This window comes from Ischnura elegans, chromosome 7 (assembly GCF_921293095.1).
Source record: "Ischnura elegans chromosome 7, ioIscEleg1.1, whole genome shotgun sequence".
NCBI classification, from domain to species: Eukaryota; Metazoa; Arthropoda; class Insecta; order Odonata; family Coenagrionidae; genus Ischnura; species Ischnura elegans.
The window spans coordinates 2339113-2363958 of NC_060252.1; the positions used below are offsets into that span (position 1 = coordinate 2339113).

Consider the following 24846-nt stretch of genomic DNA (forward strand, 5'->3'; position numbering starts at 1 on the left):
GGATGTAAATTATATAATAAAAGACGAAATCATCACAATCAATATCTTTCCCCTACTAGCTGTTTTCTTGCCCCCTGAAGGGAGGGAATTCGGGGTTCCCTACTTTTCTTTCAGGATTGGCATTAAAATTTCGTTGGAACAGCATTTTTTAAGCAGAGGCCTCACTTTGGCCAACCAATACTCCTGGTAATTCTTTAAGTCAGTTTCGTTCCATAAAAAATAAACAAGGGTCATCAAAATGAAAGAGTAAATCAGATATGGGGATATTTACATGAAAATATCCGTAAGTTCACAAATATTTACGTCAGAGTTACATGTGCAGTCACTTTCAAAAGTTTTAGGACAAAGTTTGTGGCGCCACTTCTGCTTCACTAGGAAATTTAATTCCATTTAATCCTTTTGTAGTTTTTTTGCTGCGTTTGGCAAACTTTCCGCTTGTGAGTGAATATACATGCACTGAAGGGAATAAACTATTTTATAAACGCAAATTTATCACTCCGCTTCAATTAATATAGGATGCGATGATTATTTTGCGTGCATTTCCTGCATACTTGCACCTTTTTTCACACTTAGTTTTTACAATATGTACTTATTGTACAGTAGAATTCAAAAGTATAGCAAAGAATGATAGCAGCACCACTTTCGCCGCAGTTTGGAAACTGGTTTTCAGTATTTTTTATTGTACATGTAGGAAGGAAATTTGAACAACATTCCCACCTCTAGCAATATTTTTATTACAACATCATTAAAGGGAAATGTATGCGAGATGTGTGCATTATTTAATACCACATAAACTGTGTAGCTCACGCTATGTAATAAATCAACTTCCTGAACTTCAATTTACCCTCTATGGTAAATAGGGTGGTTTCCTATTATTTTTTATTGGCTAAATCGAAAGATTACTACTCCTGGAGTAGGAATTTCACACTTTTAGATTTTTAAATGACGATATCTATTTTTCGCGATTAAAAGGATTATTAATACCTCATCAAACGAAGGAAACTTTCCAACCATAGGCACTTTTAATAGGTGATTATTAAGAGATGTTACCCTGAGCTCTGTGCCTCATTCATGCATTGGTAATCTGAAACGATGTAAAACTGCTATCATTTCTAAAACCAAATAATTTTGTATGTTATTATTTACACTAATGGTGGGTAACGAATCACATTCAATGCCTTTTGTTTTCTTTGATGAAGGAAACTACCCTATTATCCAATCGGTCGAAGTATATTTTTCTACAATTTACGCTGAGTTTTTCAATGAGCGATGGAAAACATAACATGAATATTAAATATCCGCAACAATATCACAGCAAATAATGCTGATGTGTAAGTATCACGAAGATGGGACGTGACCTCCTTTTTCCACCTCTCGCCACCCACCACCCACGTGCCGCTGCATTGGCGGTTTGCTTCTCGTCTTATCACTCTTCCTGTCACGCACCCCACTCCACATCTCCTTAGGCGTGAGAACCGTGCAGCGTCAGCAGAAGGCAGCCTCTTGGGTGGCCGCGAATGGGAAATACAGATATCACGCGGAGAGGCGTGCTATGAGAACGGCCGTTGGAGTTGCGTCCATCTTGAACCTTACAGCTGGTGTCCGAAGTGGGGATCGATATGTATCAGGGGGCAGTACACGAGACGACCTAAGGCGAGATGGCGAGTCGGGTTAGTTTCGGCGGGCAAGAGGTGGACCTCCAACGGGTGATCGACGACTTCGCAGACAAACTTGAGCAGCTGGGTGCTGAGAACGAGCGTTTGAGAGCCGTCGTCGCCAGGGGAGAAGGGCAGGAGGTCGCTTCACCCGCGAGGGCAAAATTCACCCTCCTAAATTCCATAGAACCCTTCCATGGTCGCCCCGGCGATGACGTCGATGCCTACCTCGAGCGAGTCCAGCAGGTGGCGTCCCTGAGCGGATGGAGCGATGGGGAAACGCTCGCCGCCGCGCGGCTACGTCTGGGTGGGGAAGCCGCGGTGTACGAGCGCACGAGATCAGAATGTAAGACGGCGGCCACTTACTCGGCATGGAAGAACATCATTCTCGACCGCTATCGCTCGAAGAAGACCGCTCGTTTCTACCGAGAGCTCCTAGCAGTCATTCACATGGAGCCGAAGGAGGACATCGAAGAGTTCGCGGATCGAGTCAGGCGGATCAACGCGCGGACGGCGGAAATCGGCGGAACTCCGGAGCGAATGGAGGCGATGAGATACGAGGCTGATCAGCGAGCCTTGGATGCCTTCTTGAGAGGCCTTTCGGGCGAATTGGGCAGGCTATGCCGACTCGCTATGCCCGAAAGTTTCGACGCCGCCGTCGCGACGGCAGTGAGAATCCGGGAGGCTGAGAGGACGCCGCGTAATCCATCGCCCAGTCGTCGAGCGTTCCAGGTGACGGCTCGTGAGTGCTACAATTGCGGGCGCACTGGCCATCTCGCCCGTGAGTGTCGCAGCCAACGCCGTGGGAAGTGCTACAGCTGCGGCGTGGAGGGCCATTTTGCTCGTGAGTGCAGGAAGGGGTCATCGAGCCGGGCGGCCAATTTAAACGGCAAAGGGGTCGACCGTCCCGCCGGCGCCGACCCCTGGTAAAGGAAGTGCTGATTCCAGCCGTCCAGGTGAGTGCGGGAGTGAAGGACTTAGTCGTGCGAGCGGTGGTTGAAGGGAAAATGTGCTCGTTTCTGTTAGACACTGGGGCCCAAGTCCAAAATGGGGTCGACTAAATTAAGCGCAAAAGTTTTCATCCTAGTTCTATATTGGTAGGGTCACGGTATTTGGTGATGACGCCCTTGGGGGATCAAACCGCGGAATCTGTGTCCGTTACTCTGGTGCGCGATTGGATACTTAAGTTCGGTGTCCCGGAAAAAATACTTTCCGATCAGGGTAGTAATTTTACCTCGGAACTCTTCCAGAATGTGTGTCGGTTGTTGGGCATAGAGAAGTTACAAACCTCCCCATTCCACCCCCAATGTAACGGCAGGGTCGAGAGAGTACACCGTACAATAGCTCAGATCATCTCCCACTATGTTAATTGCAAAAACAATGACTGGGATTTGTGGGTAGGTTATGCAGTCTGTGCATACAATTCAAGCTGGCATAGAAGCGTACGTCGTTCCCCTCATGAAGTGATATTCGGGGAAAGACTAAAGACCCCCTTTGAGTGCGTGAAAAACGCCCCTGTTTCCGTGGACGATTTTGTGTCCCAGCTACAAAATAGACTGCAAGTGATTTGGAAAGATTGTAAACGGAATAATCGCAGAGCCCATGAGGAACAAGCTAAAGGATTAAAAAACACTAAAAGGGAGAGAAATTATGTCGCGGGTGAGTATGTGTACTTGACGGACCCAGTTCTTAAACCGGGCAAAGTGCGAAAGTTTCATTGCCCCTGGAAAGGACCGTATAGGGTGATAGAAGTACTTTCCCCCTCCAATTTAAAATTGCAGCTTCAGCATAGGACTGTGATCGTACATAAGGATCGAGTGAAACCCCACCCTAGTCATCTTTCGATTCCTCCCCCACCCCACGGAGAAAGACGGCGTGGCAGACCGAGAAAGGCCGTATCCGATAGTGAATGGGAGGAATGCATTGGCGAAATTCCGTTTGCGTGTGCTGATCGAGCGTGCAAAAAACAAAAGCGAGAAGCTGACTGTATTTTCCGCCCTGAGGTGTTTAGAAGGGGGAGGGGAAGACCAAGGAAAAATTTACCTTATATGACTAATTCCACATGTCCTCCTCAAGAATCGCCGAATACGCGAATTGAAGCCCCCCCTTCCCAAAGTGAGCCCTCCCCCACCCCTAGTGTTGGTGAAATCCCTCAAGTTTCCCCCCCTGAGTCCACTGTCTCTCGAGAGGAAGCATCAAGCCCAGGCTTGAATACGGAGTGTAACGAAGAATCGAGTGTTAACTCGGCGGCCGGCGAAGAAGAGTGTCAACAAACAGTGCGGCATCATCTGGGCGGTGAGCGTGAGATAGGCTGCATTCCTGCGAAGGTCGACACGCCGGCACTTCCGCGGAGACCCCCATATCATCTCCGCCCTCGACCGCGACGGCAGGACGTCTCGCCGCCAGCTGGAGAAGACGTCATTGACGAGAAGACGCCCTTACCCTCCCATGCCCCCCCCCGACGAGGTCCCAGTGGGTGTGAGTGGTACCCGTGTCTACGACTTACGGCCGAGACGAGAAAAGTAATTCAAGGGCCAGTGTTTGTCCCGTAGCGTGAAATGTTCAGTGTGTGAATGATTTAAAATAAAACCGTTTGCCCTTCCCAACCCCCTTGCCCCGAAGAGCTTTTTCGTGGCTGTCAGAGATCCTGAGAAAAGTGACGAAATTTTTATTGTGTATCGCGTAGAGTAAATGAAAGTGAGGAGAAGTGAAGTGAGAAGGAGAAAGACGCGTGAAAGCTTTGAATAATTTGTTTTCTTTCCTATTCTTTCTTTCACGGGGGCGTTTGAATTGTACTTTCATAGTTTGGTTTGTGCTTTTATTGTTGATGTAATGAGTTTGTTGATTTGTGTAATGGTAGAAGTGTAATTATTATTCCACGATGGTTTTGATAATGTTTATTTTTTATTATCTCTCAGAATTAATTTTTGTGTGAACATTATTCCTTGAATGCTATGTCATTTCTTTTATTTTGGGGACATGATTTACCATTACTGACAAGGAGAAGTCGCCAAAGTGATGTTCAGGATCTGGATGCGGATGTTATTTTCTAAAACTATATAGGTAAGGTAGAAAAAGTGTCACGGCTTTCTTCCACATAGGCCCGGGTTCGAGAGATAATCGCATGTAAAGATTTCGCGCAGCATCAGCTCCCTTGAGTAAGCACTCCCTCTCAACTACGGCCGTGGCGGTGCGGTCTAGGGCATTAGTCCTGTTAGCTGTAGTTGGTGTCCCGGGTTCGAGACCCAGCTCCGGCAATATTTTTTCTCTCTTCCAATTTTTGAAACCACTGTTACATTTTACCCCAATTCGTTTTAACTAGTTACTTCGCGATTTTTTAAATTTAATATCAATTTATGGATTTTTAACGAAACTCCGAATTGTGCCTTACCACGCGATTAAGATGACGTATATAAATACTTACGCGTGAATTTCCGTGTAATGTGCTCATCACGTGCACCGATGCACACCTCTGCCTCGCATCAATTAACCGATTGTACATACATCCATTCATGAATCGTACCCCGGTTTTTGACGCGTGTACCTCCACTTTCAATGCCTTTTTTACGTTCCTGAAGCACCAGTATTTTCCAGCTTAAACGTTTTTTATTCAAAATTTCATTTCCACCAGGCATTCCCTCCATTAGATTTCTAACCGCCCACGCACTGTCTTTCCAACGAATCTCGATGTTTACAACAAAATGTCCTTCCACTCACCATACGTCCCTTATGACATGCCTTCTAGCGTCCTTCAACGACTTCCGTCCAACAACCCTGCGCCCACAACTGACCCTCGATAATCCCTGAATGAGGCGCCGAGGCCCAATTGTGTGAAAGCGGGTGCGAAAGGTAAACAAAGAAGGCCTCGAAAACGGCTTGGGTAGGCTGCTGGAAAGAAGGATCATTGTGCTGGATGGATGGAAGAGAAAACTAGCTAGGGTCAGTAACTGAATGTGAGGATAGGCAATGGTGTTTATTTGTTGATAAGAAAGACTTGAGATTACGAATATACGAAGAGGCTGTGGGATCAATGGCTAGGGCGAGGATGATTAAATTCCCCGGAAATTTGCGTGTAAGTAATTATATACGTCCTATAATTCGCATGGTAAGGCACAATTCGGAGTTTCGTTAAAAATCCATAAATTGATATTAAATTTAAAAAATCGCGAAGTAACTAGTTAAAACGAATTGGGGTAAAATGTAACAGTGGTTTCAAAAATTGGAAGAGAGAAAAAATATTGCCGGAGCTGAGTCTCGAACCCGGGACACCAACTACAGCTAACAGGACTAATGCCCTAGACCGCACCGCCACGGCCGTAGTTGAGAGGGAGTGCTTACTCAAGGGAGCTGATGCGGCGCGAAATCTTTACATGCGATTATCTCTCGAACCCGGGCCTATGTGGAAGAAAGCCGTGACACTTTTTCTACCTTACCTATATAGTTTTAGAAAATAACATCCGCATCCAGATCCTGAACATCACTTTGGCGACTTCTCCTTGTGAGTGTTAATTTTTTTTCTTTTGTATCGTGTGGATAATCCCAATTGCTTGGATGTTTTTGGTTCTTTGGTATATAGTGTCACTTATTAACCATTTTTCAGTTCCCGGCCATCCCCATTTAATCGGGGGATTAAATTTTGTTTGGAGGGAGGGTGATGTAAGTATCACGAAGATGGGACGTGACCTCCTTTTTCCACCTCTCGCCACTCACCACCCACGTGCCGCTGCATTGGCGGTTTGCTTCTCGTCTTATCACTCTTCCTGTCACGCACCCCACTCCACATCTCCTTAGGCGTGAGAACCGTGCAGCGTCAGCAGAAGGCAGCCTCTTGGGTGGCCGCGAATGGGAAATACAGATATCACGCGGAGAGGCGTGCTATGAGAACGGCCGTTGGAGTTGCGTCCACGAAGAGGACGAGAGTGTGTTTTTGGCGGCTGTAGAGTGCGGATGTGCCCAATAAACCTGCTTTCAGTAATAGAGTTTTTCCTTTTAACTAATCCTGCCTTTCCCTGATGCTATCGATATCTTGAACCTTACAGATGCGTGTTAAAATTCAGTTTCATTTAGTGACACTAGAAGACACTAAGGAAAGCTCGTAATGAAACACCACCGGACTGCTATAACCCCACTAAGATGATAATCTGCCACAGTGAGGGTTAATTTGCGCACCTTAGGGAATCGTTTTGTTGAGACTTCAATGTAAAAAGCTGAAAATATGTTTCATCTGTGTAGCACAGAAGAAAGCACGGAGATTCCATTTCTGAGGGCACAATGAATAATCATTAAAATTAACAAAGGCTGCATGAAACCATTAAACAAAATTAAACAAGCCTCATCAAGAAGTGCTTTGTTTTAAAGTTGAATAAGTGCTCTTTCAGGTACAGATTGCTTTCAAATTGCAAATGTGAGATACAATTTTGCAACAGCCAGGAAAATGAGAACGAATGTGGGAAAGGCCATGCCATTGCTACGTGATGCTGCATACCTGAGATAACGTTGAGCACGCCCGCGGGAAGGTCAGAAGTGCTGGCCACTTGGCACAGCGAGAGGAGCGGCAGTGGGCACGAGGGGTGGGGCACAACGACAACAGCGTTGCCGAGGGCAATGGCGGGTGCCATTAGGGTGAGGGGGTTGAGGAGGGGGGCCGAGGGGGGGCAGAGCACCCCAATGACACCCCTTGCCTCGTGCGCCACACCCACGCTCCAGCTGGCGTCGGGGGCCCAACGCGCACCACTCCACCCCTTGTCGCAGGCCGACGCCCAAAAGGAGAGGCACTCAACAGAGTGCGCCACCTCATCAAGCGCCTCCGCCTCCGCCACGCCCAACAACCTGCAAATGATCAGAGGCAATTCACGCAACACTTGCTGCGAATGAGGAGTGTCAGAGAGAGAGAGAGAGAGAGAGAGAGCAGACAAATGGAAAGGTGATGATGCACGCTCGAAAATAGGAAAAGAACGGTCATTAGCTGGAAATCAATGGGAAGAAAACCAAGAAACTACAACATGGCAAGGAAGAAGAGGTCGAGACTAATGACACGTTTGGGAAACAAAAAGAAGAGGAGAAGGAATACATTGTGTTCCAATGTGGAAGGTTGAATTATCAAGGAAGAGAGAAATGGTCACCACATGTAGAAAAGCCAGACGTCATCCACCAAAAAGAAGGATCTTCTTAGAGTGGGGAAAGAAGCACTCAGGTAAGAAAACTGTAACGTCTTTCCCGGGTGTGTTCAATGGCTGTCGGCAATATGCCGGGTGCCAGTGAAGGTAAACTAGATGCTTCCACGCACCCTCGGAGGAGAGAGTGGGCAGGGGCAAGGTTGAGGGAAGGAATAATTTGATTTTATGCGGACAGTTTAGGGATTCTGTCAGAGTAGGTGGCATCCGACAACCACTCGTTGGCTTGAACACCTGCCTGCCTGCAGGCACTTAGGAACAAGGTTGTAGCAGAAGCGTGGTTTGACACTAAAGGTATTCATGTGAAAGGGAGAACAAGTGGAGGGCATGAGGATTGCTTTGGCAAGAGGAGAGGGGGAGGCGTTTGGTCGGTGCAGCCCGTGCCGCTGCCAGCCAACGCAACGCATGACAATGGGATGAGGTGGGATCACAAAGCATTCCGTTAATAAGAATAAGTGGTATTGAAATAAAAATAGAATTAAAAATTATTTTAATAACACTTTCTCCAACAACAGTATAAAATGCACTAAAAAGTAAAAACTAATCTTTTCGTCAATCAGAAAATGAAGTGAATATAGTAGGGATGAGTCGATTCCACTTTTTTTCGATTCCGATTCCAATTCCGATTCCTTCAAATCGATTCCCGATTCTCGATTCCGATTCCATCGATTCTTTTACCTTCTAACAGGTGGGATTTTGATTTATCTGTACAATTACTGTCATTAAAATTTAAGAATTGAATAGAATAAAATAACTAGGGATGGACGGATCCAGGATTTTTGGAGCCTGATCTTTCGAATCGGATATTTTCGATTCCCAATGCATTTTCAAATTCCTGCCATTAAACAAAGTCATTATTCAAGTTTATTCTGGGTACATACAAAAACTTTTTATAATCGAAAAAAACTTATTTTGTTAAAGAAAAATTTTTCAAATTCCTGAGTTTTCAACATTTTGTTTTCTTTTGTGAAGGACAATAATTGTGTTTTTATATTTCAAGGAGGGGGAGGGGTCCGGACCCTCCCCCAAGATACACCACTGGGAAGGAGCGCGTAAAGGAGAGGTGGAGAGGAAGGAGCGCGCTCCCTCCGTATTTCAAACAACGAGGCTACAAATGAGGGAGTCAAGGACGAACAAGTCAGATCTTGCTTCAGTGACGTCGTTGCCTTCAAAGCGAAGTCGGGCGCACTATGTGATGTATGTAGTTGGCGTTTCCAATCCGTCTCTAATTGTTTGAGGGGTTAATGCTGCGCTTGTTTCTTTGAAAATTGTGCTGTTTGGACAATTTTGCATATCAGTAAAGTCTAATTGTAGAATTGTAGATAGAAAACTGAGTGGCAATCAATTAGAGCTGAAAAATAAACTGTAATATCATCAGGAATGCGTCTCCTTCGGTCTAATTCTTTTTTAAATCTCGTGCATGTCATGTTATTGTCCAAGCTATCAAGATATCTTCGGGCCCAGAAGTCACTCTCCTAGCATTTTTCGTCTAGAAACTGAGAATTGAAGCAGGTAGGCCAAAAAAGGTCAGTTGGTGAGACGAGGTAGGGATGAAACACGCTTCAATTGTTTTCATGTGATTTGATATTTTCCTTAGAAGACAATGATTTATGATCCGTTTGATTTCGGATACGAAAAAACAACAATAGAGGCACGGGCTGATGGACGGTCGAAGGTGGTTTTCTGAAATCCGCGACGTAGTTACTTTTGACGTGTTTATTATCCTACGGCGCTGAGATTCCCCCGATGATTGTTCAATCTCTTGGGAAGAGTCACACTATGTGCCAGTCGTATTTTGCCTTTTTTATTTTCTGGCTGAAAATCTTGGCCAAGGCTGAAATTCTACTCGTAACCTCTGCAAGAGCTTTCAAACAAAACGGTTCATGAGTAGGACAAGAATCGCATGCGATGGCGCATTCGAAGAGGGAATCGGAACTCTTTCCACCCTGATTGCATTCACTGAAGCTATTATTTAAAATTTCCGATCCAGATCCGATGTCTTCCGCGACTTTGGATCCGATGTATCCGATGAAGGGCAATATCCGCGGATATTTGGGTCCGAGGTATCCGATCCGACCATCCCTAAAAATAACAGTAGCCGCCGCGGTGGCTAAACAATAATGTAGCGTTCATTGCGTCCATACATACCAGAGCAGCCTGGCGGGTGCGCGGTGGCAGCCGAAGGCAACCTGTCGAGTCCGCCCGGAGGCCGCGGCAGCTTATGCCAAGCAAGTATCAACTTTCTCAAGGGTTGCATTGATGAAACTGGGCTATACAAATGCGAATTTGTCTATTTTCTATATTATTGACGCAGACGCGTGTTAGTCTAAAAAAAGTTACATGTATAAAAAACCTGCTCTCAGCGCGTATTTATAAGAAACTTTTTTCACAGGAAAACTCGCTCTCTGCACATTTTTATTATCATCAGACTTCCAATACCATTCGAAATTTTAAAAATATATTTCGATCTATTATACTTTAAAATTGGTGGTCCAGATGAATTCTCCGAATGTGATTCATAATGCCACTCTTGCCGACATTTTCATGTTTCCGACGCCTCTTAGGTATGTTCGTCGCAGCTCCCGCGTGCCGGGCATATCCTCCGCACGGGCAAGGCTGACACCGCGGCCGCTTAGGTGTGTGGCAGCCTTTATGCCCCAAACTTACAGTCTATGCTCAAAACATTTATCTTCCTGGAATTGATGGAATCGGAATCGACTTTAGGCGATCGATTCTCGATTCCGATTCCGTTCCCGAGAATCGGTGGAATCGAGAATCAACATTTGGAATCGACTCATCCCTAGAATCATACATAGTCTGTGAAGCATACAATGTATTGCTGATAGTTTGTGAGAGAAGTGGTGTCGTGAATTGCGGTGTATTATTTGGTCAGTGTAACAATTTTTTCTGAAAATCGAGAATTAACATTTTTGGTTTACATTTTGAATGGTTAAATCTAAGTATTTCAACCTTCCTTCACATTCAACTTCACTAGTGATTTTGATGTTTTTGTCCAAAGAATTTAAAAATGACATGAAGGTGTCTAACTGTCTAAGTGAGCCAGTCCACACACAGAAAATGTCTTGGTTGGGCTGTGGGGGGACCACCCTAATTGCATCCAATAATGGGTACTCCGAAGTTCCCCCCTTTCTCCACCTCCACTCTACCACCCCTCTAACGCCTTCAAGGGTATAAATTCTATGTACTGATGCTTGTAATTGCCAGATGATGATACGCTGTATCGAAACCGGTCGCAAATATATTTTATTTTGTGAAACAGCTAAGTCTTTTCTTAACCTTTGTGCATCAATTGTAAGCAAGTTAAAATCACTGACAAGATTCCATCAATGAAACAGACACACGGACAAAGCAAGTTAAGAAAATGCATGGAAAAAGGAGAGTGATGTCATAATGTAATCGTTTAGCACTGCCTGGGAAAATTCTTCCCCAGTTACATGCACATTGGGAACACTTTCACTCAGGAGGAGTAGAATGAACGGCACAATGGAACCTGCCCCCCCCCCCACTGCCCATCCAAGACATTCCCCACGACCCTTCAAAGGATTAGCATTGGGAGCATGAAGAGCTGCAAAATTGACACCACAAATTTTTTATTCACACAAAAATTTTTTATACTTATCCTTGAATTTGTTTCAATATGATATCAATGTGTTTTCCTGAGCAATGGAAATATTTAAAAAACTTCAAGCATGAATATTAGGTAACTTCATCAAGGTTTATGTTCTGTTTTAAGGGATAATATTCCTCAATGTAGAACTCTATTAGTTTTAAATGCTTGAATATTTACATGAAATTGAAGAGACTCAGCTTATACCAAAATAACTCCATGTTTTATATGTATTCTCATTTACATGAGAGGTTTTTTGCAAATACCATTAGTTTGCAGCAAAGTCAAGGCTGAGCAGGGGAAAATGAGTCTAAGGGTTGTGCCGAGGCCCCAAAGAGTGGGCCTAACGTCTTGCTAGACTGCTGGCTCATGATGGGTCGCTGAATGCTTGAGTTATTGTTTGGGATACAGTCAGTTCCCATCACCTCAGTCAAATATGTTTACATACTCGTTTCCATCTTTCGTTCGTTAGGGTAGGAAAATCTGGCACAACTATTGCCAATGCTAGGGGTGAAAGAGTTTATAATTTTCAAGTAATCTATTAGAACTAGTGCTGTGTGAGAGCCTCATCTCGCCACACCGAGAGTCTCGTCCCGACAATGCCAAGAAATGAAATTCTCGCCTTGATTGCTGAGATTCTCGGGCAGTCAAGAGTCTTGCACGGCCCTAATGAGAACACAACTACTCTTAAAATTACAAAATTTGAAGTATACAGCAGAGGGGCCAAATGAGGAAATCCAAGGGAACCAACTAGGAGCAAATTCATTATTGCAAAACTTCATCGTTGCAAAGCTTTCTTTACCTGAATTTGTTTTATGCTGTAGCTTTTTTATAATAATAATAATAATAATAAGGGCACTTCTGGAGCCGCTGCTGGAAGTGACAGCACACGAGCCAGTGGTGATAGTGGGCTGAACAGGCAGGCCCCTATCGGGTCACCCGAACAACCGATAGCCGAAAACAGAAGTGGCAACCAAGACCTCGTAACCACAACTGCCTACTGTGCTTCCCAAGGTAACAGTCTTGGGACCACGCAAGCAGGACGACCCAGAGTACGCAGAAAATGGACTGTAGAAATTAACACGTTTATCATGCGTACATATTATCAGGTAACGTCATTGGAAACAGATCTAACTGGTTATCGCAGTAGCCTCAGGAATAACTTTGTTAATCAATTCCCGCATTGGGCAGACGTCTCGGAACAAAGACTTTCTGATCAGGTTAGAGCTATAATCAGACGAAACCTTATCCCAGAAACAGTATTAAACCAAATAAAAGAGGATATCCAGAGGGAGGCCGATAGTGGTAATGAGAATGATAATGGAATGGGAATGTCAGCCGAAGCCATGACCTTGGACATCAATGCTATAGACCAATCTGTAAGTAATGCTCCTGCAAATGACACGGACATCAGTGTTAATGAACCATATGTCTGTAATGCTTTTGAGGGGGAAAACGAAAACAGGAACCTGAAAGCTGAAAATGAAGTTGAAAAGGCGATTATAGAATTCTTTGGTCTTCATCCAACAGCAAGGCCCCGGTTACCAAAGCTAAAGACTAGCAAAAAAACAGGAGAAATACTAAAATCCGTAAATTCCCTTATATCTAAGAAAGTTAGGCATAATGCAAGCCTAGAAGAAATACATTCAATGATTTACTGTGCAGCTATTGCAGTGCTGCGTCTGCATTGCCAAAAAATTGACATACCGGGAAGGAATAAAAAACATTGCGAGGAACGAATACCCCCGTGGCAGAAACGCTTACAATATAAGATTGCATGCTTAACACCTTGAGTGCGGCATGACGTGATATCACGTCATGGTGCGCTATCCCCTGGTGCTGATGACGTGATATCACGTCATGTGTACCCCGAGGGTTCCGGCCCTCCGTAAGAGCTCGGTTCAGTTCTTTTATGACATTTTACCCCCCTAAGTTGTTCAGCAGGGATCTAGGAGCGCATTTGTGGACGCCGTTTCAATCAACCTTTCCTGGGAGGATCGGGAGAAATTTTTTCTTTTATCTTAAGGTAAGCCAATTTCCATTCATTTTCTCCCCTGTATTTTATGCTATTATTTTTATTTATTTCTATTAATGCGTGAGTATGACAAATTTTATTTGAGTTTTATTTTACAAATCAAAAGTATTTACTAACTGGAACTTACTTATGTGTGTTTATTAATTTTTTATTGTTTTAATAATGTTTAGCGAGAATATAGATTTTTTCCATCCTTCCTTTTTTCTTCTTGCGAGCCTTTCATTTTTCGAACCTTTATTGTCTGACGTTAATAAGTTTTATTCAATTAATACATGCAGTACTGTGATTAGTTAAACTTAAATGTAAATTTGAAAATGCCATTACATTTTTTTATGCAACGTAACATATCTCTAACTTTTGCACCCTTCCTTTGTTTGTCAGTGCAACTCCTAAGCAGTGAGGGGATCGACAAGCGGCAATATTACGAGAGTGAAGGAAGTTATTTACGGAAAAAGTGTAAGTTATTTATAATATTTATTGTTGATATATGTATATTATGCACTTATGAAACATTCTTATTACAATTGCAAATAACTGTTTGCACATTATCCCATGGATTGGTGAAAAAGTGCTTAGGAGTTACTTTATAAAAATGCTTTTATTTTCTCGATAACCGTGAAATCAATAGCTTATGGGTGCTTCAATTCTTTGTCTCGCCATTGTGAATATTTAGTTCCTAAACATAGTTTTACATTAGTAAAGCTGTTTGTAGCATTTCAGCTTTGGCCTATTTCACCAAGAGTGTTTACTTTGATCCTGTCATTTATCGGAATTAAAAAAAATACAATGTATTTATTGCAGATGGTACGGAAGCAAGAAGTAAAACGGAAAATGTTTCAGCTGGCCGGTAGTCAATGCCGCCTGAAAGAGGTGAAATTCTCTATTCATCAGCTTTTGTAGATGATCAGTAGTCTTCGACTTTCCATCAGGACCTGCAGCCATCGACGTCGAGGGAGGAAACCTCCGTAAGGGCACAAACATTTCCTTCTTAGCTCTCTGCCTTCTCTAGAAGAATGTACACGAAGAAGGGGGAGCTCCTGGAAGAGAGCGGGATCAGGCATTCTCTGAAGACTCCGAGCTAGAAATTAGAGAGGAGGAGGGTGGGGAGGAGGTTGAACCCTCACAGTCAGGTACTGCGTTGCCTCCTTCTACGCCAGATCCCTTTATGTGAATCACTGGCCCATCCCCTTTGTCCTATTCTTTCCTGAACCCTCTAACAATACCGTCCGTTCTTTGCGGTGAACCCTTAGTTCAGTGACCCCTCAAAATATCACTTTCATAGAAAACCCAGCTCTCACCATTCCACCCAAGTGTTTTTTGCGTCTCCTTTTCCCAGACATGTATCCCTCTTTCGTATACAGACATGCTTTCTCATAATCTTCGAAAGAATAGGTTAGGAATTGGAAACAATTGACCTATGAAGAGTTTTACCTTCTTAGGCCTAATATTTCACAAGGTAAGTATTCCTATAACCAATATATCCGACTTATGGAGCATTGCTATCTTGTTTGACCTGCTTTGCTTTCGGATATACATGAGTCGTGATGGATTCTTTAGCATTCTTCAAGCCCTACATTTTTCAGCGAATACCGGCCCAAACGATTCAGAGCCTGAGTATTTCCTCTAAAAAAATCCGTCCCTTTTAGATTCATTTCACTCCTCCATTGATTCCCTAATAATTCCTTCCCGAAAGCTATGCACGCTTTTTCATTGATTGTGAACCCGCCGGAAAGATTTCCCTTATAAATTCCGTCTTTCTGTCATTAGATCCTTTATTCTTCCATCCCACATTCCTTATCCCAAGCCACTTTTACCATCAATATATCAATCTCACTTCCCTGAACTCATCCAAGAGGAAGGTGGCAGAAAGAAAAATCGATGGTGCAAGTATTGCACTATTGCGGTGCAAGCACTCTTGGGCGTAGGAAAGAGACCGCAGATATCTACATTGGCTGCTAGGTCTCCTCTACTCTGTCCCGAGCTTTTTTCTTTCTTTCATAAGAAGGCATAAATAGTATTATATATTTTTGTATCATATATTGCAATAGTATTATAGGTTGCCTTGTTTAGTTGCTTTGTTATATTGCAATAGTATTGTAGGTTGTTATATTGTTATAAAATTTGTGAGAGAGGTATTTCCTACACAGGTAAAACATACATGACTGTACGTAGTGGCATATAATATATAATTTAAAAATGGTCATCATTTCGATTGTATTGAATTTGTTTTGGGTAAATAAAATATTTTTTTTCATGTTATGTGCTCCTTTTTTCAATAGTCTAGGGATCTTACATAAATAAGAAGTAACTAGAGATTTCCTAGCGCGATGGAATTACTCTTTCCCTCGTGTAATTAGAAAGAAAACGTATCGTTGCTTTCGGTAATCGGGTAAGTAATAAGGGGCATAGATGCTGCAAATCTATTCCTAGCAATACGTATCATTTAATGGTTTACTCGAATTGATATTATTATGCACCAAATGAAAAAATATTATTGCGGTAAAAATTTACATCATTTTCAGATTTTCGCAGAATATTCGTAGTAAGAACCGCGATACGTGGCCTATATGAAGATTACTTGTAAGATGTTTGCTTACAAATACTATTAGTGCCAGTTTTTATGCATTAATTTCTAACTCGGTAACATCATATTGAAAAATATGTTATTGGCTTGAGTTCAGAAGATAGTAATGAGGAAGTTATAGGTTGATTATTTCTGTTTCCACATCCATTTTTATTTCGGCAACGGAGCCTATACCCCAATAACCCTAAAAGGACACGTATCAGCAAAATATTTCCCCATACCTTCCCCATCTTTTTGATGTTCCGATAGCACTTCCAAAAAGGTTATTCCTAGTTCTCACAAGTGGACCGATTAAATCTTACTATCACCCCTCGCTTCATCTCCGTACCCCCTCCAACCTTAGAACAGCCAGCAGGAGTGGTGCACGTCAAGAAACACCCTAATACACCGTCGGAAAATAATCTCGAAAGCAGAGTGCCACCCATCTCAAGCACCTGCAGTGAAGGGAATACATAATGGTATGTGAAAACCATTTTTGTTAAATATCTGATGCTTACGGGTGGTCGTATGGGAAGAAAGGAATTGGAGCTGAAAACATGAAACGAGTGAAGGAATTTGTGACGAGAATAGTGGCTTCAGAAGAAAATGTAGAAATTATTCAATATTATCGAACCCTACCCCGATACTTAGGATTACTAGTACAAGGAATACGCCGAAATATCTTGTGCAGAATTACCATCACAATCAAACAGCTGTTCACGGCGATTCCTTGTACTTATAACTTGCATTACATCCATCTAAGCCAAATATTTCCCTATGGCAGTGGCATAATACCAATGGCGATACCAGTAGAGCATAACAAATTCATTTTCCTCATATTTTTTTGGATACATAGCGCAGAAAAAAATTGAAAGAAAACGGTGGTGCGGGGAAAAATCCGACAGCATGCAACCCACATTACGTTAATATCCCGCTGTGCGGGTGACGTGATATCACGTCATGAATAAAAAAATTCATAGCTAACAAATTAGGGCCAAGAAAATTTTTTCATTATTTTTTCCAGCTCTTTTTGCACCCATGCATGCGTTTTGCATTAAAAAACGACAGCCGCACCGGGGGTCGATTTTGAGTTTTACATGGTCAGCATTGAAAGTGTTAAGAGAAGAAATAGGAAGGTTAACAAAATATCATCAAGGAGTAAGAACAAGAAAACTCCTTAATAGATTGAATGGCGTATTCCAAAAATTGGACACAAAGGATAAAGAAAAAGATCATCAGGAAAAAATCGCCAAGTACTTAGATAAACAAAAACAGCAGCTCATGGTCACCAGCTCTAGACTAAAGAGATACTTACAGAGCTACAAAAGAAGATCAGATAATAGCTCATTTCATAACAATGAGAAAATTTTTTATCAGAAATTAATTAAAGCAAATGAAAAAATTTTGGAGCACCCAAACATTGCTGACCTAGAATCCCATTGGGCGAGTATATGGGCTGACGATGCTGATCTAAGGATAGAAGGGGCAAGTTGGATTAAAGAAGAGAGGAATAGGATGAAAGAAGTTGAAGAAATGGGTGCAATACAAATTACAGAAAATGATGTGTCGGAGAGTGTAAGAAACACACAAAATTGGAAAGCACCAGGGGCAGATAAAATCCAGAATTATTGGTATAAAAAATTTACATCCGTCCACAAAAGTCTAGCGTTTGGTCTAAACGAGATCCTTAAAAACCCAGAATCCTCACCAAACTTCCTCACACAAGGAATAACATACCTAAAACCAAAATCCGATAATACAAAGGACCCAAATAAATATAGACCAATTACATGACTACCCACAAACTATAAAATACTATCATCAATTTTGGCAAAAAAGATTTACAAGCATATCGAGACACATGACATCTTGTCGGAGGAACAAAAGGGATGTAGAAAGAAATCACAAGGCTGTAAAGAGCAATTGATAATCGACAGTGTAATTATGAACACTGCGAAAAAGGCCAAGAGAAATCTATTGATAGCATACATAGACTACCAAAAGGCATACGATTCGGTTCCACATTATTGGCTAAAAGAAATCTTAAAAATTTACAAAATAGATATTTCAATTGTGGAGTTTCTAAACACAGTAATGAATAAGTGGCAAACTCAGTTGGTATTGAATACCTCTCAAGGTCAAATTCAAAGTAGTATTATCCGAATAAAAAAAGGAATATTTCAAGGGGATTCACTGAGCCCATTATGGTTCTGCCTAGCTGTCAACCCATTATCAAATATATTAAATTCAACGAAATATGGATTCAAATTAAAAATTGATAGAAATCAGACACATATGATTAATCATCTTTTCTACATGGATGATCTAAAGCTATATGCCCACAATCAGAAGGAGTTAAATTATATGTTGAAATTAACGGAGAGCTTTAGTAATGACATATGTATGAAGTTTGGGATAGATAAATGCAGAAAATTAGAAATTAATAAAGGGAGATACGTTAAAGGGCAAGATATTCTTTTAGATAGCGGAAAAATCGAAAACATGGAAGAACATGAAAAATATAAATATCTTGGCATACTGCAGAACACTCAAATCCCACAGAAAGAAATTAAGGAAAAAGTCACAAGAGAATATAAAAACAGGCTTCAACTTATACTTAAAACGCAGTTAAATAGCAGGAATACAACAAAAGCCATAAATACATTTGCTGTTCCAACTTTAACGTATACATTTGGTGTAATTCATTGGACTAATACGGATTTAGAAGACCTAGATAGATTGACAAGGAAAGCATTAACAGATTACAAATCACATCATCCAAATGCTGCTGTCGAAAGGTTATACATTAAAAGAAAAAATGGTGGTAGAGGTTTAATACGCATTAAGAACCTACATTACAGAATTATAGATAAATTTCGAAATTACTTTTTCCAAAAAGGCGAGACGACTAACCTCTATAAGTCAGTCATAAAAAATGATGATAAAGCAACACCACTCCAGCTTAATGTCAGAGACAAATCAATAGATGAAGAAAAAATAGAGGAGCTAGAAGACACATGGAGAAGCAAGCAAGTACATGGCATACATCACAAATTTCTTCATCAGGAATGTGTAAACACCTCACTATCAAATGCCTGGTTACAAAGAGGTGAGCTATATAAGGAAACGGAGGGGACAATGGTAGCCATTCAGGACAGAGTAATTGGTACGAAGAATTATAGGAAATATATAATCAAAGACGGAAGCGTATTAAATGACTTATGTCGCAAATGTAATGCAAAGAGTGAGACGATAGAACACATAATTAGCGAATGTACGAATCTAGTAGGTAATGAATACACCAAAAGACACAATAATGTATGCAAAATTATTTATTTAGAAATAGCGTATGTTACCGGATTAAAAGTGGATCATGAACCATATTACCTTTTCACCCCTGCTACAGTGCTGGAAAATGAAAATTATAAATTATACTGGGACAACACAATTTACACAGACAAACCTGTCCAGCATAACAGACCGGACATAATCTGGATTAAAAAAAAAGAAAAGCAGACCTTTATAATTGAAATAGCAGTTCCGGCTGACCACAACCTTAAGAAGAAATACGAGGAAAAGAAACAAAAATATCAAGACCTCGCAAGGCAAATGAAAACTATCTGGAAACAGGACGTGGTCACCATCATCCCCATAGTAATATCATCAACAGGAATAATACATTCATCACTCAATTTTGGAATTGAACAATTAAAAATTAAAAGAAACACAATATATAACATTCAAAAATCTGTAGTACTGGATACATGTAGAACAGTTAGATTATTTTTAAATGAATTGTAACTTGAGGCAGCGTCTTGGCAAGGCCCGACGCTGGCAGACCTCCAAGTAAATCTTGTGGAATAAAGAATAATAATAATAATTTATTTTGTCTAGAGACCTTACAGCAAAAGATATAAGACACGTCATAAAAGGAAAAAAATGTATATATATAATATATATATATATATAATATATATATATATATATATAATAGATTATAAATAATTGTATGTTCACAGGATATTAATGCTTAATAGGAGGAATGAAATAGGTATTCGTTAACAGAATAATAATTCTTCTCGTGAAGAAAAGATTTTAACTTCCTTTTGAATGACTCCATCGACTGAATTGATTTCAAATGCGCAGGAAGTTTATTTTAAATTCTGAGGCCCAGCTTTGATCTGTTAGTCCTAATGGAATGATAATGAATGTTATTACAATTCCTAGTTTCATATTTGTGAACATCACAATTGAGCATAAACAAATCAAGATTATAACGTACAAAAATTAAAATTGATAATAAATATACACACGGGAGTGGAAGAATGTTAAGTGCTTTAAAAATAGGCTTGGAGGGAGCATCAAAAGGTTTTTTTGCAATGATTCTAATTGCACGTTTTTGTAATGTGAACACCTTGGAGGCATGAGGGGATGAGCCCCAAAAAATTATATTGTATGACATTCGAGAATAAAAGATACCGTAATACAATGTAAGAAGAATATTTAAATCAACAGAGTTCCTAAGGTGTCTTAATAGATAGCAGATTGAACTTAGTTTGTTGGCTAAGAAGTCAATGTTCATCTCATAGGACATATTACTACATAAGTATGCACCAAGGAATTTTGTGTGGGACACATTCTCAATAGACTTTTTATCCAATCTAATTAGGATGCTCTCGAGAACATAGCTATTACCACAAAATTGAACAGTGTGTGTCTTTTGTGTGTTTAAAATCAATTTGTTAGCTGTACACCAGCTTAAAATACTATCATTTGCATTTTTAGAGCTCATAATAATGTCATTTTGAGTTGGGGAAGAAAGTAAAATATTCGTATCATCAGCATATAATATGACTTTAGAAGCTGGAATATTACTGAGGGAATGAGCTAAATCATTTATGTATATTAAAAATAAGATTGGGCCTAAGATTGAACCCTGAGGAACTCCTACGGTGGTAGAAGTACTTTTGGAGGAGTATATACTGCCATTTACAGACAGTGAGACAGCCTGTGTCCGATTGCTGAGGTATGACTGAAGCCATTTATTGGCAATGCCTCTCACTCCAAAATAATTAAGTTTACGAAGTAGCCGAGAGTGATCCACAAAATCGAATGCCTTGGAGAAATCATAAAAGATTCCTACAGTTTTTTGATTGTTGTCAAGTGATGACAAAATAAAGTCGGTGGCATGGAATAGAGCAGATGTAGTAGAGCGATTTTTACGGAAGCCGTGTTGATTTGAGGAGATTAAGGCATATTTATCCGGAAAAGACATTATTTGGTTGTAGAATACTTTTTCAAATACTTTAGATAAGACATTTTGTTTAGCAATTGGCCTATAGTTATCCAAATTATTGGGGCAGCCTTTATTTTTATATAAAGGGTTAATAATGGAATGCTTGAGAGAAGATGGGAAAATCCCTTGAGTAAGGGATTCATTAATCAGAAATAGAAGAGGTTCCTTTATGCATCTATAAGAGAGATATAATATTCTCCCTGGGATGTGATCAGGGCCCGAAAAGTTTTTGTTAGCTAGGGTTGAAATTATAGCTTGTAAATCCAATTCCGTACAAGGATGAATAAAAATTGAAAAAGCACTAGACTCTGGACTATGGAGCAAGTTTGCAGAAGAGGTAAGAGAGGTGGGTAACGGTGGTGTTATTGTAAAAAGGTTACTGAATTCATTTGCTAAATTTGTGATATCAATGTGTGCATTATCACTGGATTGAGCTATTCTAGGGAGAATGTGCTGATGCAACTTTCCCGTTGACTCTCGAATAATATCCCAAGATGTTTTGGACTTATTACTAGATGAAATTACCCTCTCATTGTTATAGGATTTTTTGGAAAGTTCCAATAATCTCCGATAATTCTTTTTTTTGGCCCTGTATTCATCATGAAGGAGAGGACAATTTGAGCATTTAACTCTGGCAGAAAGATTTTTGAGCATGACAGAAAAGTGGCGAATTTGGTCAGTAACCCAAGGTTTTTTATGCGATAAAGCAGCTCTTCTCATAGGACGGAGGGGGAAGGCAACATCGAATGAGTGTTGAAGACAGTCATGAAAGTATTGAAAACTTGCTTCAAATGAATGGCTATTATATATAACAGACCAGTCAGAGGATTCCAATAGGGATATAAATGTGTCAATGTTTTCTTGCGAATAAACTCTGGTGAGATGTGAATGTTGACAATGTGTACGTGGGTCTACGTTTAAATAAGATAATACGGGAAAGTGATCAGATATGGTGGAGTTGAGAACTTTAGTATTTACATTATTTAAGTGTATATTAGAAACAATATTATCCAACAGTGATTGTGAATTTGGTGTAATTCTGGTGGGTGTAGCTGTAATCGTAGGCATTAAATTATAGGATTTAAGCAATCTCAAAAAATCTTTAGATGAATTATCATCAACTAGTAAATTGCAATTAAAATCACCGGTTAGAATGATGTGGACGTTGTTACCAACATTATAAAGTTCGTCTAATAAATAGCCAAGTTTATCTAGAAACACTGTGAAGTTACCAAGTGGAGATCTGTACACACTTAATATATAAAGCTTCTTATGATTATTTAAAGCTAAACAAGTAACACAGCACTCAAAAGTTCGCTCTTCATTTAGTTGCAGACTAGAAAATTGGTTTGACACAATTGTTAGATTAGTTTTGACGAATATGATGACGCCGCCGTTTTTATGATGAGTATGGGCATACGCATCTGCAACGATATACCCATGAAGTGAGATAGTAGGAAGTTCTTGTAAGGTCAGCCAATGTTCACAAAGACACAGCACATCAGGATGAAAGGTATCTAATAAGGCTTCAAGTTCGAGAAGTTTGTTTCGTAAAGTTTCGAGAAGTTTGTTTCGTTGTATAAGGAGGCTATTGTAGAATTTCACTATTTGGAGGCTTGCAACTTGCATTGATTGCATGGGGGTATACAGTGCTCACACATACGTTAAAACACACTTTGGGAGAAACTTTAGATAGGTTTTGCCCCAACCCAGTTCTTCATCACAGTGGAGTGTGCACTAGGTGCAATCCCAATTACTCCACACTCAGTGAGGAGGGAATCGAGTTTCCATGAGGAAAAGAAAGGGGTGTGTCACATCAAATACATGTGCGCATGCAGACAGCATGAATCCACATTCCTCGAGGGTGGCAATAAAATCAGCAACAAAACATAAACATACACAACAAAGTCGCCTTTGACCACTGGCTCCTACCCTTCGGCTGTCCATTCTTTTCACGCTGCAAATACCACAATGAGCAAAATCTTTCATCAAACACCCCACAGAGGACACTGCATTAAATATATGTATATCATCATGAAAGATACTCTGCAAATGATAAAATGCTACTTGATAGGATATGAGTGGAAATGATGGTAAATCTGAGTCAAATGTCATCAGAACACAAACCTCGTCAGCTCTTTGGCAAATTCTGTTTTCCTCAGCTCAAGGTTTTCTGCAAAGTAGAACAATATCTGCGCCCGCAAATGAGCACCCGACTTCCACCAACCTGGCTGAGCCTTGCGTGCCGCTTCCACAGCATTGCGAATGTCTTTCCTGCAAAAAACAAGTCAAACAAACTTCCAATCAATCAGTAATGCACTCTCCCCCACTCTACACTACACAAAATATCCAACACAAATACAGTAAAACCTCTTTACATCGTAATGGAGGGGACCAAAATTTGAGCATTTTGATGTATGGAGGTTCACTATAGAGAGGTTTTAGTGATAGGCACCATTTTATTGATAAACCATAATATTAATATATTTAAACATACATGCATGCATTAGTGAACATATTTTTACAATTTAATGATTACACAAAGGTAAAAGTAACTTGTTCAAGAGGGCTTTTTAGGAAAGAAATTAGTTATTGGGTTTGCTTTAACCTTTTTAAAACTCTTTCGATATAATGTTTTTAATTCTATTGAATACAATCATATTATGATCGCATTCCTCCATGCTTAATAAAAAACCATTTAATTATGTTCAATAAATCCTCAACCTCTGTTTTGGTGGGAACTGTAACTGATTCCTCATTACCATTAAGAAAGAGAGTAACAAAAATACTGCCTCTTTACCTGAGGACTTGAGTGTTTTACACTCTGGCACTTTGATAACAAACCCATTAACCGTGGCAAATGTTTTTAATGATCACTTTATTGAAACCCCTGAGAAAATACTCAAAACATTAAGCAGCAATCATGCTACAAAAGATCCCTATTACAAGCAACCAGCATCTAAAAATAAGAATGCACCTTTTATTTACCCAGCCACTCCAAGGGAAATTTTACAAATTGGCCTCTCCCTCCATAACAAAATGTCATCGGGCTTTGATGGCATCCCGGATAAGATTATTAAATACTCTATCCCGTTCATCGTAAACCCACTCACCTATTTGTGTAACTTATCAATATCAGAAGGTATTTTCCCTCAGCAGCTAAAGATTTGCAAAGTCTACCCCCTCTTTAAAAAAGGAGACAAAAAGGATTGTAATAACTACAGACCCATAAGTTTACTTTCAGGTTTTTCAAAGATTTTCGAAAAAGTCATGTACAATCGACTTTTAAGTTTTTTAGATAAAAATGCAAGTTTATCCAAATACCAATTTGGCTTCCGACAAAATAAGTCAACAACTGGTGCTTTGTTTGAATTTCTAAATGATGCAACTGATGCTCTCGACAAAAATAACCAAACTGTGGGGTTGTTCATTGATCTCAGAAAAGCATTTGATACTGTAAACCACGACATATTGTTGAAATGCCTCTTAAATTATG

At 40.6% G+C, this 24846-nt stretch overlaps 2 protein-coding genes and 1 long non-coding RNA gene across 4 annotated transcripts in view; 1 reads left to right on the plus strand and 2 right to left on the minus strand.

Moving 5' to 3' along the window:
* Nucleotides 1-24846, minus strand: part of LOC124162138 (aldehyde dehydrogenase family 16 member A1-like) — a 97553-nt gene that overhangs the window by 3077 nt on the left and 69630 nt on the right. For both annotated transcript variants that reach the window (XM_046538560.1, XM_046538559.1), the window contains 2 exons: nt 23478-23624; nt 7141-7484 (listed from right to left, as the gene is read on the minus strand). In XM_046538560.1, coding sequence (XP_046394516.1) covers nt 7141-7484; nt 23478-23624 — 491 coding nt within the window. The remainder of the gene's footprint in view (nt 1-7140; nt 7485-23477; nt 23625-24846) is intronic.
* On the minus strand, nt 1378-6600 carry LOC124162142. Its single transcript, XR_006865492.1, has 2 exons — nt 6562-6600; nt 1378-1581 (listed from the first exon to the last, which is right to left on the minus strand). It is a non-coding gene; the product is annotated as an uncharacterized LOC124162142 (long non-coding RNA).
* On the plus strand, nt 1589-6522 carry LOC124162140. The gene is made up of 2 exons (XM_046538564.1): nt 1589-2611; nt 6256-6522. The coding sequence occupies exon 1, from the start codon at nt 1659-1661 to the stop codon at nt 2583-2585; it is 927 nt and encodes a 308-aa protein (XP_046394520.1). The 5' UTR covers nt 1589-1658; the 3' UTR covers nt 2586-2611; nt 6256-6522.

What these genes read in the sequence shown, in the direction of transcription:
- LOC124162140 (XM_046538564.1), top strand. Translation starts at nt 1,659, where the DNA reads ATGGCGAGTCGGGTTAGTTTCGGCGGGCAAGAGGTGGACCTCCAACGG.